The sequence below is a fragment of the Tachypleus tridentatus genome, chromosome 10 (assembly GCF_004210375.1).
Source record: "Tachypleus tridentatus isolate NWPU-2018 chromosome 10, ASM421037v1, whole genome shotgun sequence".
NCBI lineage: Eukaryota > Metazoa > Arthropoda > Merostomata > Xiphosura > Limulidae > Tachypleus > Tachypleus tridentatus.
The window spans coordinates 122832844-122848270 of record NC_134834.1 but is presented as its reverse complement, the minus strand read 5'-3'; the positions used below and the strand labels follow the sequence as shown (position 1 = coordinate 122848270).

Here is a 15427-nt window from a genome sequence, read left to right as displayed (position 1 = left end):
TAAAATTATTTTTTTACACAATAGCACCATTTCTATTCATGGTTCATAATATCTTCTGGTATGAAAAATATGACAATTTCCAATAATTTATAGAAATGGGTATTCTCTTAACTGCTACCCTAGAAAACAGTACAATAAAGGTGTCTTAATGAAACCAGTTTATCTTCTCAAAAACAAGGAATATTTTAATAAAATTTGTTATGGTGGTATTTGATTTTATGTAATTAACTTTGTTAGATCTCAAACTTTCTTTATTCAGTAAATATAATCTGTCTGGAAAATATTTGGCTCAACCTTGACTAAAGATGTCTCCAGTGTGTGTAAAATATCTAAATTAGTAACTATTGTTTTGTTAATTTAAAGGTGATGCAAGATTTGTTTCTGTCTATGAAAAATATACAGAATTAGGTCAACTTCAGTACTTAAGACTTTATCCGTAGTAATTTTGTATGAGAAGATATTGAATGGTTTGTACTTTTGCAAGGCCAGATTTATTTTACTTTAAAAGAAAAATCTGGGTAGAATATTTGTTCTTTGGACACACAAGTTAATTTAAAAAAACCTTTTCAAGAAGCCTATCTGAATGAGCTTTTCAATGTAACCTTCAAGTTGAAAGCTGATAAACAATTTCTTTACTGCTGCTAAGCACAAATATACAGACTATTTTAATTATAAATCACTCCTTGTACTTATCCTCAAGTTAAAATTTCACGTGTCTTCAGATTATAGATATAAGGATTGAATACCTAACACAAATGTTCTCTAGATCATGTTGGATCCTCCAGTAGGTGGATAATGTTTGGTTGAATTGAGAACAAGTCAACCATGTGTTGAATAATTAATAAACTCTTAAGTTGAGGGCAAGTCATAAAGGTTTATGAAGAGGGTAAGACCAGATAATAGAAATACATAATATCCATCTTCACTTGAAGGTTTTTGAAGAGGTAAGACCACACAGTTGAAATGTCCAATGACAGGTATTTAGTACCCAACCCCATTAGAGGTGTTCTTAGTATGTAGTTAAAAATAGAACATTTATTATGAAATGTGGAGTTAATATTTTAAAATATGTTTTGACATGACCTGTTGTGGAGTTGCTGTACCTTTTCTATCTAACTGACAATATATTGGTAAACATGCATGTTTTTTTCTGTATTAAGAAGTTATAAAAGTAGTTCCCATAAAATAAAAATAGGTGGCACTAGAATTAATTATCAGACAACTTTTAAAGACAACAGTTTGTTTAATCATAAAATTTTATAACACTGAGCTCAAAAGGTGTTGACACAAGTACCAAGAGCTCTTATTATGTTATTTACACTGAAGTGATTCAAGTCACAAGAGGGTTAGCTCTGGTTGGAAAATGCTCACATATCAGGTTTGTCTTGCCTCATTCTACCTCGAAGGACCTTGTGGTTCCCAACTTTCCAGTCTGTTAGAGCCAGATCTGATACATTTAGTTACAAATAAAACTGGAAAAGATTGAATCATTTATAATTTGGTATGAAAGTTGAACAAAGAAACAGTCACAGCTGATAGGTCTGAACTGCCCACGCCTGAAATTTCTTTGCTGTGAGACAATAACCGATGTAGCCGTAATAAGGTTGCATTTAAATTGTCCACACTTGAACCTTCTCTGCCACAATGCACCAGTTAGCATGATCATAATAAGATGAGATTATGTGCAAGTTTTCAACATAACTCTCAATGAGGGAATCTAGCTCTCCCCGACAAAACACATGGTAGTATCGATGATAAGTCATGGTGCTATCTTTTTCATCATCTTGCAGACTTTCATGAGAGGTAGACTCAGACAATGAAGTGTTCTGGCTCAGTGTTCCTAGTTTTTTCCGTTTCGGAATCAAGGAGGTATGATTACATAGCTCTGTTTTGTCAGATGGAGATAAATTTGTGCTAATTGGTACAGTGTTATTCCTTTGAAAACAACTTGAATTTTCTGATCTGTTTGACTGTGCATTTTGGTTTGTAGTATCATTAACTTCATCTGTTGATGACTTCATTTGGTTATCTATTTCACTTTGTACTAATAATATACTGTCTTTACCTGTTACAACTTTGTTTTGTTTTTTGTCACCATTTATAATAATTCTTTCCATTTGTTGACCTTCAGATGTAATAGTTTCTAGTCTTTTATATTTAGCAGTAACACTTTTCTTATGATTTTTGGCTGTGCTGGTTTCTGCTCTCTTTGTGTTTTTATTTTCAGTTACAGCAGTTTTGGTTTTCTCCATATTTTGATCTTCATCTGCGACAGTTTTTGTTGTATTACAAATGTTCTCTGAAGATTGGCTAACTTTATCTTCAAGCCTTCTTGATTTTTGTGATGATTTCATGTACCATGGTTGTAAGTTTTCTTGTGTTGTTGCATGTGTCGCATCCATATATTTTTCCAGCCATTTCATTAACCCAACTTTATTGTACTCAATATTAACATTTGACAATTTCACTGGCATTGTCCAATCAGATTCTCTAAACATGACAAGGTCTGGTATCACTTTATCAGGAACTTTAGAAAGTTTTTCAGTTTCTTCTAATTTCAGAATGCCCTCTACCATGCTTTTTTCCATTAACTCGTCTTGTTTGTGGTGTTGTTGAAAGGTTCTTCCACATTGGAGAAGTGACTTTGTGTCAATGTGCTTACTGAGCTTCTCTACTGTTTCCTTTGATTCATCACCATTATTCTCACTAATATTATTTAGTGGTCCATCTGCAAACAGGCAGAAGTGGTTATTAGATATATTGTTTTTCCTTGTTTCAACTAAAGAATCAATAAACTTATGTTTATCAGACAACTGCAGAGGTGTAGCTCTGCTGTCAAACTGAGTTGGTGCTTGTAGTGAATTTCTGCTGTCTTGTTCACCATGTTTATGATCTGCCCTTTTAATTGTGGCTATATAACTTAAAATAATTTTATCATTTTCAAAAGTTCTCTTTTCAAGTAACTCCATGACACTTTTAACATCATGGTCATTATACTGATCCAGTGAACAAGATGAATTTGTAATATCAGAAATGTCATGTCTACATTTAGCAACATCTGTAATGTTGCATTCAGTAATATCTTTTCCCATAAGTTTCATCTGGTATCTTCCCTGTAAATTGTCCTGAAATCGTTTTGGTTCATGAGAAGAGATATTTTTTTCTGCCATTCCTTTGAAATCATTTGCATCTGTATTTTGTTGTTGGTTACAAGTCTGTTCACTGGACTTACCAGGAAATGAGTTAAACTTCTGAGATGAAACACACAGATTAGAGTCCTCAGTTTTAAGGGTTTCTGGTAGCAGTGAACCAGAGGCATGTAATGTTTTAGGCTGTAAACTGTTCTTTTTCTGGCTTATTAAATTTTCTCTTGTTTGGTATGTAAAAGTCACATCCATACTCTGGATGAAGCAATCACCAACTGTGTCACTGACTGTGTTTACAGATTTTTTCACATTATCAAAATATGAGATGTCGTTTTCAGTAAATGTAAACAGTTGTTTGAAGTGTCTGTTATTAGCTGGACAATTGTCAATTAATAATTTAGGTGAAATGTTATATTCTTCTGCGTTTTCGCAAATTGGGACATTGGAACTTGCCTTGCTTAATGCCTTCTCTTGTGGAGTTATTTCTGATTTAATTGAGGAACAAGAATTAGGTGCAGAAGCACTTCTGGTGATTTTGTTCTGAGATAAATTTGAATCTGGAACAAACCTAGAGTAAACTAATCCAGAGGAAGAAGAAGATGGTGATGAATCTGAAGATTTCCCAGAACCTCTAAGGAGAGTTAAAGGTGAAGCTCGAGTGGAATGGCTTCCACTTTGAGCTTGGTCTCTTTTCACTGCCAAGGCTTCAATTTCACTTGTGCTACGCTGAATAACAGAGATGATTGACTCTTCACTTTCCACACTTGATTCACTCTGGACTCCATTGTTTTTTGTGGTTGCTGTTGACAAACTAGAATCTTTACTCTCCATGTTTGATTTACCCTGGATTCCACTGTCTGTTATGGTTGTTGTCAACAAATTAGAATCTTCATTCTCCATGCTTGACTTACCCTGGATTCCACTGTCTGTTGTGGTTGTTGTCGACAAACTAGAATCTTCATTCTCCACGTTTGATTTACTCTGGATTTCACTGTTCTTTGTGGTCATTGTTAACAAACTAGAATCTTCACTCTCCATGCTTGACTTACCCTGGATTTCATTGCCCTCTCTGGCCATTGCAGGCATAATATACTCTTCACTTTCCACATTGGTGCCACTCTTTGCACTCTTACACTTACCCGAACTTCCAGAATCAGGAAGACTCTTAAATTGTAAATCTTCTACAGATAAGTCTTGAGCTTCTAAAGTTGGCAACTCGCTTGGTTCAATAGTGGGAGTGAAGTTTTTGGTTGTATCAATGCTTAGGCTATGTCCCACTGGTCTATTTCTAAGCATGGAAGGACACCCATCCTTGTTTGACAATACAGATGTTAATTTATCTTCTTCCCCACACTCCATGTCACTATCTAAATAACTTAGATATTCTATTACACCAGGGTAGCAGTCTTTCTTGGCACAGCCATAAACAGAATGGTCAGTATTGGCTGAATGGCTATCAGCTATCCAAAAAAGTTCACTGTGTGAATGAGTACGAAGTTCTGGCATAGAATAATAGGAAGATAATCGATTTTCCACTCTAGCCTCTTTTCCTTTGGGTGCTTGCATTTCTGAATATATCATGTTCCGATTCTTTATATTATCATCATTCTTTTGGCAACATTTATTTCTATTCCTATGCTGCAGGTCTCGAGACTCTGGGTTTGATTTAATTTTTGTATCTTTAATACTTGATGTATTTTGGGAACATTTATTTTTATCCCTTCTCTGTAATTCTTGAGAATATGGTTTTGGAAAGAATGAACTGTCTGTGTGAAGCTTTTCTCTCGTGTACATACCATTTACCATATTAAAAATGCAAAAATTGTTTGGATAAGGGAGAAAAACATTTTTCTCTTGGCTAAATTCTGATGAACAGTTTGAAATTAATCCTTTGGGATGCCAGTTTCCCTCCAGCTCTTCTATGCTATTATTAATCTTTCTGTGATAAATATTATTAGAGTAACTGATATCTGAAATAGTTGTACAGAAACCCTTATTTGTAACAGATTCCTTAAGTTTTTCTCTGACTTTTTGGTTTTTATGTGTAGTGTTCTTCCTCGAGACATTGTCAGGCCTTGCGACACATGACATCGTGGACCTAGAACGCACTAGTGTCTTGTTTGATGCAGTTTTCACAAAGTACTCCTGTGGATCACTGATTGTTAATATTCTCTTGTGGAGATCTTTCTTAGTTCTCTTGTCTGAAGGTCTTTTTATACGAAACACTGTTGGTATAATGTTTAGTAAATCGTTAATAGACCACGTTTTCTCACCTTTCTTTTGTGCTTCTAATTCTTCCTTCTCATCAGCTAAAGACTTAGTAACATTACTCTCTCCTAGGTGGTGCAATTCTATACATGCACCATCGGGTTCTCTGAAATTCAAGCATTCATCCCTGTAAGACTCCTGCTGAATGGAAGAGGTCAGTAAAACATCAGATTTCACACTTTCAGAAAACCAGGACTGTCTACAAGAACTGTAAAAGTAGGGCTTTGAAGAATTACGCCCAGAATATGGGGAAGTGGACACAGCTAATTTCTTAAAGGCACGTAGAACAAAACTGTAGCATGTTTCAGTGGGACTTGACTGCTTCGAGCTACTGGGACTGCTTGGATGATAGGCTCTCTGACCCTTGAACTGACAGTCAATAGCATTATGCCTATTGTTTTGAGGAAACTTCTGTCCAGGGTAGCATTCTGTGTCAGGGAAGTGTGCAGAATAAACCAGGAGGTCATCTTCACTGGTTGTGGTACTTGCTAACTCACGTTCTGCATATGATTCACGATCTGAAAAATAAATCGCCATACTCGTCAGTGAGACAACTAGGTTTTGATCTTATCAACAGAACTATTATACTTACGATACTACCTGAATGTTATAGAGTTACCAACTGTTACTGTGTTAGATCAAGCGAGCTACCCATGTGTTACACAGATCAGGGCTTTCAACCATATTCATTTGTTACGTACACACTACACCAACGGCTTTGTTTAGGGTTATTATCTGTTATAGTTACTGCCTATTCACGTATCCTATTGTTGAAAATTCATCACTTGTTTAAGGTGAAGAATAACCCATTTGCTGCGATATTCAGAGAATACTTTGTTTTTCACCTACAACGTGCACTGTTATAAACGTAATATCTAGGACTAATAAGTTCATGCACAACCGAACCAAAATAACACTATGTAACAAAACTTTTCCTTTTTCTTGTAACTGGGCAGGAAGTGTTATTTTCCAATGGCTTATGCATAAAGTAAATGGAAAAGACCTATTTTTCTTTTTAAACTTTGCTTTTGTGACCTGCATTATGAAATTTTCAAATTTATCCATTTTCCAGAACATTCCAGATAGATTCAGTGCTGAGTAGCTGATAGAGAATCTTCTCGAACTTACAAACATTTTCAAGAATTTTTTAGAATGTTGTAAAACTTCACTCGTCACGATGGGCTCTGCTTCTGCCACAATGTATCCGATCTGTGCGAGGCAACTGGAATTGCCCGTAACCCGAACGAGCGACCATTATTAGCTCATTCAAAAGCTTCAAAGCTGAGCTCCTTCATAACGGGAATAAGTATCAGTCTCTTCCCGAGGCTCATTCAGTGCACCTCAAAGAGAATACAACATCCTCAAGATCTTGCTAGAAGCCTTGAAGTATGATGAGTATGGCTGAGGTTATCGGAGACTTCAAAATGGTGACATTCCTGGTAAATCCTCCTTAGACCCATCAAGTTTCCCTGTTATCTTTGCATTTGGGACAGTAGGTACACCGCAGCACACTACAACAGGAAGCACTGGCCACAACGGACCAAGTTCTCTGTGAGGAGGAACAGTGTCAAGTGTGAGCCATTAGTGAACCTCCAGAAGGTGTTGTTCTAACCATTGCACATAAAATTGGGTCTTATGAAACAATTTGTCACAGCTCTTGATAAGGAGTCTGCAGCCTTCAAGTACCTGCGAGACTTCTTCCCTAAGCTGTCTGAGGCAAAGGTCAAAACTGGTGTCTTCGTTGGACCACAAATAGAAAAGATCCTGGAGTGCACAGAATTCCCCAAGAAACTCAGTAGGAAGAAAAAAAAAGCTTGGGGCAGCTTTGTCGCAGTGGTTCGGAGCTTCTTAGGCAATCACAAGGCCGAAAATTATGTGGAACTGGTTGAGGCTCTGGTGAAGAACTACGGCAAAATGGGTTGCAGGATGTCTCTGAAAGTCCATATCCTTGACGTTTATCTTGATAAATTCAAGGAAAACATGGGAGCATACTTAGAGAAACAAGGCGAGCGCTTCCATCAAGCTATATTGCATTTTGAACGCCGCTACCAAGGAGCGTATAACAAAAGCATGATGAGAGACGATATTGGGGGGCTGATAGGTGAAAGCGATTTATATTACAGTCACATATCTTGAAAAACTACTCACTTCTAAACATTTTTGTATAACTTTAGTATAAATACATGTAAATCTTGATTCATATGTTGTTTTATTCAGACCTTATGTAAATGAAAATGTGCAGATTTGGTCCTTTTTACATAAAAATAGGTTAATTTCTAAATTTCATTATGCAGATTACAAAAGCAAAGTTTGAAGTGAATAATGGCCATTTTCTGTACTTTTACAATATAAGTAATTAAGAAATAAAATTTGTGTCACATAATGTAATTTTTCTCGATACAAACTATCAAAACACGACACTTGATTAAAAATCAACACATTTCAGTTGATGGATACTTACCTTCGCTGCTACTACTAGTTGTAGGTTTGTGCCAAGGTACCAACACGTCCTGCGTGTCAAACTACCAGAAAATAAAAAAAAAAAATCTCAGTTACTGGTAACGTTTAGCTTATATACATTATAAAGACTTCTACTACATAAAGTACAGAAGAATTATGGCAGAAAATTATCACCGAATCAAAATTAGTTAATTTAAAACAATGGTTACAAAATCTAAGTTAAACGAACTATATGTAATTATAAAGGTGTATATGGACAAAAAAGTTTTTTATACTAAAGAACGTCACGAACTAAGACTAAAATATATAAGAACTTTTTCTTGTGACCCACCGTTAAATTGTGACGTAACATTGTTCCAATAAAACTAAAATTTAAAAATACTAAATTAGTTTTAGTCCAGAATAAAGGAGTTTCTCGGCTAGAAAGAAAGTAGGACGTAGGCCACAGATTATTATAATACTCAAAAATTAGCAAAACCTATATTTGTTGAATGATGTATTCTCTAATAAACTTAGGCCTAGCCTGTATGGTAATCTTCTGAAGATAAATTGGGATTACTGTTTATTAAACTGCGGATTATATCTCGTAAACAAGGCACTAACACCGTCAGACTTCATTAAATAAATAATGCTGTTAAGGTAAATGCATTATGACATCACTTTTACTAAAATATTTCGTTAGTAAGTCGTAACTCACTTTACGATGACTCTGCTCCTTGGCCCACACTGTTATCATTACTTTGCCACCTATTCTTAAAACACGAGCCAGTTCTTGAAGCGCCCTCACGCGACGTTCAGAAGTACCAAAATGATGTATGACGGCAATAGAGATGGCTGCATCAAATGTTTCGTCACGGAATGGTAGTTGTTGGTTGTCGCACGCGAGTGTTTCGTACCCTGTCTTCCTGGCTGTTTGGAGTAAAGGGTTACATCGATCGACCCCCAGCTGAAACGTCACGGGATTGATGTCAACATACTTTCCACTTCCACAACCTGAACATAAAGACGACACAATCAAACATGCGACCACACATATCCTACTTAAAAACAAACAAATATATCTGATTTTCGTTTTTTTACACCTGCCAACGAGCCAGCTTAACATGTTTGAGTGCTAAGCCTGGCAAACCAACAGCCACGTATCCATGGAAATATAACGCAGTGAAATATATATTTGAGAATCTTTAGGGATAATAACCTTTTTTTTTTTTTTTGTATCTGCTTCAATTTCCGCCCTGCATAATTGGGCTTTACTTTTAGTCTTAACAAAATACTGAAACAAGTTATCTCTTATATACGATTCCGACCCCCTTTTCGAAGATAACAATACTATTGTGCCCGTTTCTGTTTTGTTTTTTAAGTTTCGCTATCAATAAAGCAATCAAGTGACAAATCTCTAATTTATCTAATATGTCAAATAGACTGGGATATCTTTGAATAAGTTTTTCCCTCACATAAGCTGGATCCACAGTTTGTTTAGCTTAATCGCTACACTCAAGTCATCACAATTAAAAACTACATCTAGAACGTTTTAAATATGTTTCATTGTTAAATCGCTTTAAAAGTTAATTTCTCCATGCTGACTCCCATGGTTACGGGTCTGGTCCAGCGACTTGGGCCTCTAAAATTGTGCCAAATGTCTTCTTTCTGTCTAATCAAAACAACCTAAACCCTTCCTGAATGAGTCAATTTGGGTATCCACGTTAAGATATCGGGCTGGCTTGTGTGGCACTGTCTCCAACAATTAAAAAAATTTACCATAATTTTCAGTGCTACAATAGATGACAAGGTTCCACGAGTGCCACGTAATTATTGTCCGAATAACGTCACAGTAAAAATAACACGAGCTCCAATCAGTCGCCCCCCCCCAAAAAAAAATCTTACACGACACCGTGTCTGACATTACTAAAAGTATCAAATACTGATGTTAAAACAATATTCTAAACACAACTCACTAAGAATTTTATTTAGATTTAACCTGCTTAGCCTTACTGAAAACAATGGTTTTTAACATCTTAGCACACTTCGAGATATTAACAGTAAAATAATGTTACCTAACCACGTGTACTTCTGTGTCGCGACCTTTACACAGTGTTTCTCCTAACCATGTGTACTTATTGTGGTGTGATCTTTGCTAGAAACAACCAGTTCCAACAGCACAAACATGACACACCTAGAACCATTCTAGATCTCTGTATGAAATGGTAAGTGTTAACAAGCCAGTGTTGATAAAAAGTGTTTACAGTGCGATCTTAAAATAATGTAAAAAGTCACTGCTGATAACACGTGTTTATACTACAATCTTAAAGTAACGAGACAAGGAAGATAGTGTAGAAGAGAATAATGGATCTTACTACACAATACTGAATACAGAGGGAAAAAACTCCACTTATAATAGGGCCAAGGGTTGGGTGTGGAAGATCTTACTACACAATACTGAATACAGAGGGAAAAACTCTACTTATAATAGGGCCAATGGTTTGGTGTGGAAGAAGATCTTACTACACAATACTGAATACAGAGGGAAAAAACTCCACTTATAATAGGGCCAAGGGTTGGGTGTGGAAGATCTTACTACACAATACTGAATACAGAGGGAAAAAACTCTACTTATAATAGGGCCAATGGTTTGGTGTGGAAGAAGATCTTACTACACAATACTGAATACAGAGGGAAAAAACTCCACTTATAATAGGGCCAAGGGTTGGGTGTGGAAGATCTTACTACACAATACTGAATACAGAGGGAAAAAACTCCACTTATAATAGGGCCAAGGGTTGGGTGTGACATACTATTTACCACACCCAGTCTCTAAATCTGATTAATTACACTTTTCTACCAGTTTTTCTTAAAATGCGCTTCGCACTTTGTGTCTCTTAATACTCTATAACAGTGACAGTCAATTTTCATTATTTAAGCAAACAAAGTAGCTCAAGCGGAGGGTACTGGTTACTAATGTCCTCTCCTGGAGGGTACTGGTTACTAACTGTCCTCTCCTTATAATATCAGCTCAAACTTAGTGACGGCTAACGCCCTCAAATAACTTCAACAAAACTTTTTTTCAACCTGAGGGATATCATACACGTACACTGGCGGAACTTATATGTAAGTGACCTCTAGTGGAAATCAAATATAGCAATCCGTAACTTATAAATACTGATCATGAAAAGCGAACAAAGGCGCAAACCTTGGGCTTTTTAATCGAAGTTCTCAAACAGGCAAGCAGGCGTTGCCTAACTCTACATGGAACCAATCAGTAATTAAATGCTATATTTACTTAGCTAGTGAAATATTTTATTAAGGTTGTTGTTTCTTATCGTGACATAATGATGTTCAAAGTGTGTGACAGACGTAGCATATTTCACCTTTTGTGTTTTCCCAATAAATAATTTTCATGTAAAAATGTCGACCATTGGCAGCGAAACTTCACCGATACGGAGTTCAGGATCAGGGTAAATACCCTGTTGGCGGCAAAAGTGCATGCAAACGGTTTTAGAGAGAAAAAATTAAAGCTGTTCGCTGTAGTCCACTTCAGTACACGATTGAGTACAGTTTGTAGTTGCCGCTCAATATATCTCATGTTCGACGACTGACACGAGATGTGAAAGTCGTCCACATAGAGCCCGTCTGCAACAGTGAGAGGGAGTTGTTCAGTGATGCATTTATCTTTATACTGAAAAGTGTGACACTCAAAACACAGCCCTGAGGGACCCCAAGTTCCTGTACAAAAGAACGGGAAAGTGTCGAACACGCACGAAATTGGAATCTCTTGTCCATTAAAAAAGGTTTAATAAACACGGGTAAATGGCCACGTAACCCATATATATGGAGGTCTCGCAAAATGCCAACATCTTGTATCAATATTGTTTGACATTGAGAAGCCTTATGACACAACCAAGACGAGCATTAACAATCCTGTGGTCTTACAAAGACAGTTCATCAAAGCAATTGGACGGTAGTTGGAAGAAATCTTGGGATCTTTCCCAGGTTTAGAGAAAGGTAAGATAATAGCCTGGTGCCAGGCATCAGGAAAAACATTCTCCTGCCAGATCCGGTAAAAAAAAATCGAAGAATATCAAAAGAAGCAGGAGAGAGATAGCGCAGCATGTCATAGTGTACGTCATCAGGTCCAACGGATGTACTGCCAGACCGATGAAAGGCCAGTTTAAGTTCCACCAGTGTAAAAAGACGATTATAGTCAAAGAGACAGTCAGTTCGAAAGGAAAGAGGTGAACGCTTTGCCCGAGTCTTGATGGCTAAGAAGATGGGGGAACAAGCAGAAGTGCTAGATACCTGGCAAAAGCTTTCACCTAGAGTATCGGCGATGATCCGGACATCAGCTACCTCTTGGCCATCAGAGAGTAAGATGGAAAGGGGGGGGGCAGAAATGTAGTTCCCACTGACCTTTCAAATCCTGTCCCATATGACCTTGAAACTGGTGGTAGAAGATATGCTAGTTGTGAACTTAATCCAAGATTCCTTCTGGCTTTGACGTCTTACCCACCTAGCATGTGTACGGGCCCGTTGGAAAGCGATGCGGTTCGAAAGTGTGGGATATCTACGGAAAGTATCCCAGGCCCGTTTTTGAGCCTTCCGTGCCAAGTGGCAATCAAAATTCCACCACGGACGAGGATATCGTGGAAAACGTGTCGAGATTTTAGGAATACGCTGAGCAGCTGCTTGTATAATACAGTCAGTTATCACTGCCACACAGTCGTCTATTGATGGCTGATTCACGATGACAGGATCAAGTTCTGCGAGAGCAGTGAAAGTGGACCAGTCTGCCTGATCCAGCTTCCATCAGGGCACGCGGGTAGGGTGGCATCGACCACGGCCAGTCTCTCTCAAAAGTATAGGAAAACGATCACTGCCTAGTGGATTATTGTCAACCCTCCATGAAAAATGGGAAAATAATGAAGGGGAGCAAACCGAGAGATCAATAGCAGTAAAGAACTGACTAGGTGCATGAAAATAAGTGGAAGAACCAGTATTGAAAAGAGAAAGGTTGTGATCAGAGAGCAGATGCTCTACAGAGCGACCCCTCCTATCAACAACAGCACTTCCCCAGAGGGGATGATGTCCATTAAAGTCCCCCAGGATTAGAAAGAGAGATGGCAACTGTTCAACGAGAGCATCAAGGTGTGATTGATCATATGTCTCTCCAGTGGTCAAGTAGAGAGAACAAACAGTGATGGTATGACCCAAGGAAACACGGATGGCTACGGCCTCCAAGGATGTGTTGAGTGACAAAGACAGGGTGGGCACATGCTGATCAATCAATAGTGCCACCCCTCCATGAACTCGTCCATCACACAGCCTGTCATTTTTGTACAGAGAAAACTGCCGAATGGTGACTGTATCAGTAGGTTTTAGAAATGTTTCTTGTAAGGAAAGACATACAGAATGGTAGAAAGCAATCAGTGTTTTGATATCATCCAAATTAGAACGTAAACCTCGACAGTTCCATTGTATCAACGTGACTATTTTTAATGACGGGTAAGCGAAGTGGCTGGAGAACCCTTCTGTTTACGACCACGTCTTTTTTCCTTACTGTTCTTATTCGGAGGAGGTCTATCGACCTCCATGGATCCTGCCCTGGGTCGATTGGGCAAGTCTTTGTAGTTGGAAGGGGATTTCAGTGACTGAGGACGCGAACGAATGATTGTTTTGCATCGTGGGGTTGGAGAAAAAGATGCATCTGAAGAAATGACTGTATTTGAAACCGAAGGATGTGGATCTTGAGGTATGTTGGAATGTATGGGAGGAACAGAGATGGGGTGTAGAAGTCGATTCATCAACCTTTTTAACCATGGAGGTCAAAAGGCTTTTTATTTGTTTTGAAAATGATTCTTTTGGAGGCACAGAAAGATCTGTCTGCACTCCCACTGTCGTTGTGGAACGAAGTGCAGCAGCATATGTCCGAGATGGAGTGGCGGACAGCAATTTCCGAGCCTCAGGATAACTAATGTTATGAGTCGTTTTCAAACGCTGCACCTCTTTTTCCTCCAACTATTTTGGACAAGAACAAGAGTAAAAAGGGTGGAAACCATTGCAGTTGACACAATGTGGGTCCGTGTGACACTCATAGGCATCGTCGTTCTTGCCACCACAACGAGCACATGTCAATGAACCACAACAGAACGTCTTTGAGTGGCCGAACCTCTGACATTGGAAACATCAGAGAGGGTTTGGAATGTACGGCCGTACCCTGTAAATTAGATAACCTGCCTTGATGGTGGCAGGTGCACATGGTGATGTAAATGTCAAAACGAGGATATTTGTCGGCAGTGTAACTCCATCTTTGAGAGTGGAGATGCGCCTCACTGCAGGAACTCCTTGAGTGGAGAGACCAGTGAGAATCTCCGACTCGGGGACGTTCTTCAAATCCCTCTCAACAATAACTCCCCGTGATGAATTCAAGGTAGCATGAGGGGTAACCTCAATAGGTACATCCCCAATTGCCTTTGAATTCAAGAGGAGTTTACTGTGTTGGGATATGGATGTTTCAACCAATATGTCACCAGATCGAAGCTTCTTTACTGACTTTGGAGAGCCAGCAAGTCCCTCTAGTCCCTTCTGAATAAAAAAGGGGGACATTTGCCCTAAAGGTTTTTCTGAAAGAGAATGTAATATAAGAAAATGGGGTACAGGTGTTACAGATGTTGAAGATTGCTGCTTAGAGTCTTCAAGACATGGTCGTTTACCTATTGACTGTTTTTCACTATTTTATTTAAATTTTTTGTTGGAGGATACATAGGAAAAAAGGAAAATTTTGGTACCTTTACCTATTGACTGTTTTTCACTATTTTATTTAAATTTTTTGTTGGAGGATACATAGGAAAAGAGGAAAATTTCGGTACCCACTGACCCCACCCACTGTGGAGCCCTACGAGGGGAAGCACTACAATGTCATGCAAGGACATTGCAGCAACGCCAGGGTTTCGTGAGCACTATACCCAAACACCAGCATCAGACACAATGTCCACAACACCCGTTGAGAACTTCCAACACTGGTACTCGGTTGGCTCTAGCCCAAGTGGACCAGCCGATTGACCCAAGGAGGGCCAACCAAAGGCCGCCCGTCTACAGGAATTCAAGGCCAAAGTGGTGTGTTAGGGTTGGACCCCTCAACCACCAGGATCCTCTCCTCCCCTTCGCGGGTCGCCACTCACGGCAAACACGTGGGTGAATGTTTAGATTCCAGAGGAGGTAAATTGAAAGAACAGAACCTACCCTGGGAGGTCCCCTCACCACGTACAGAAATCCATACCGAAAGGCCTCAGTTTGGAAAATGAAGAAAGTGAATATTCTTATCCCTGAACACCTCAGTTTTGAAAGTGAAAAAAGTGAATACTCTTATCCCTGAACACCTCAGTTTGTAAAGTGAAGAAAGTGAATACTCTTATCCCTGAACACCTCAGTTTGTAAAGTGAAGAAAGTGAATACTCTTATCCCTGAACACCTCAGTTTGTAAAGTGAAAAAAGTGAATACTCTTATCCCTGAACACCTCAGTTTGTAAAGTGAAGAAAGTGAATACTCTTATCCCTGAACA

The 15427-nt window shown here is 38.4% G+C and overlaps 1 protein-coding gene across 5 annotated transcripts in view; it reads right to left on the bottom strand.

Moving 5' to 3' along the window:
- Window positions 1–1229: 1229 nt before the first annotated feature.
- The window catches only part of LOC143230236 (uncharacterized), a 146893-nt gene continuing 132695 nt past the window's right edge, over window positions 1230–15427 (bottom strand). For all 5 annotated transcript variants that reach the window (XM_076463412.1, XM_076463414.1, XM_076463413.1 and 2 more), the window contains 3 exons: window positions 8572–8867; window positions 7876–7936; window positions 1230–5932 (listed from right to left, as the gene is read on the bottom strand). In XM_076463412.1, the coding sequence (XP_076319527.1) occupies window positions 1611–5932; window positions 7876–7936; window positions 8572–8867 (4679 nt within the window). In that variant the 3' untranslated portion in view covers window positions 1230–1610. The remainder of the gene's footprint in view (window positions 5933–7875; window positions 7937–8571; window positions 8868–15427) is intronic.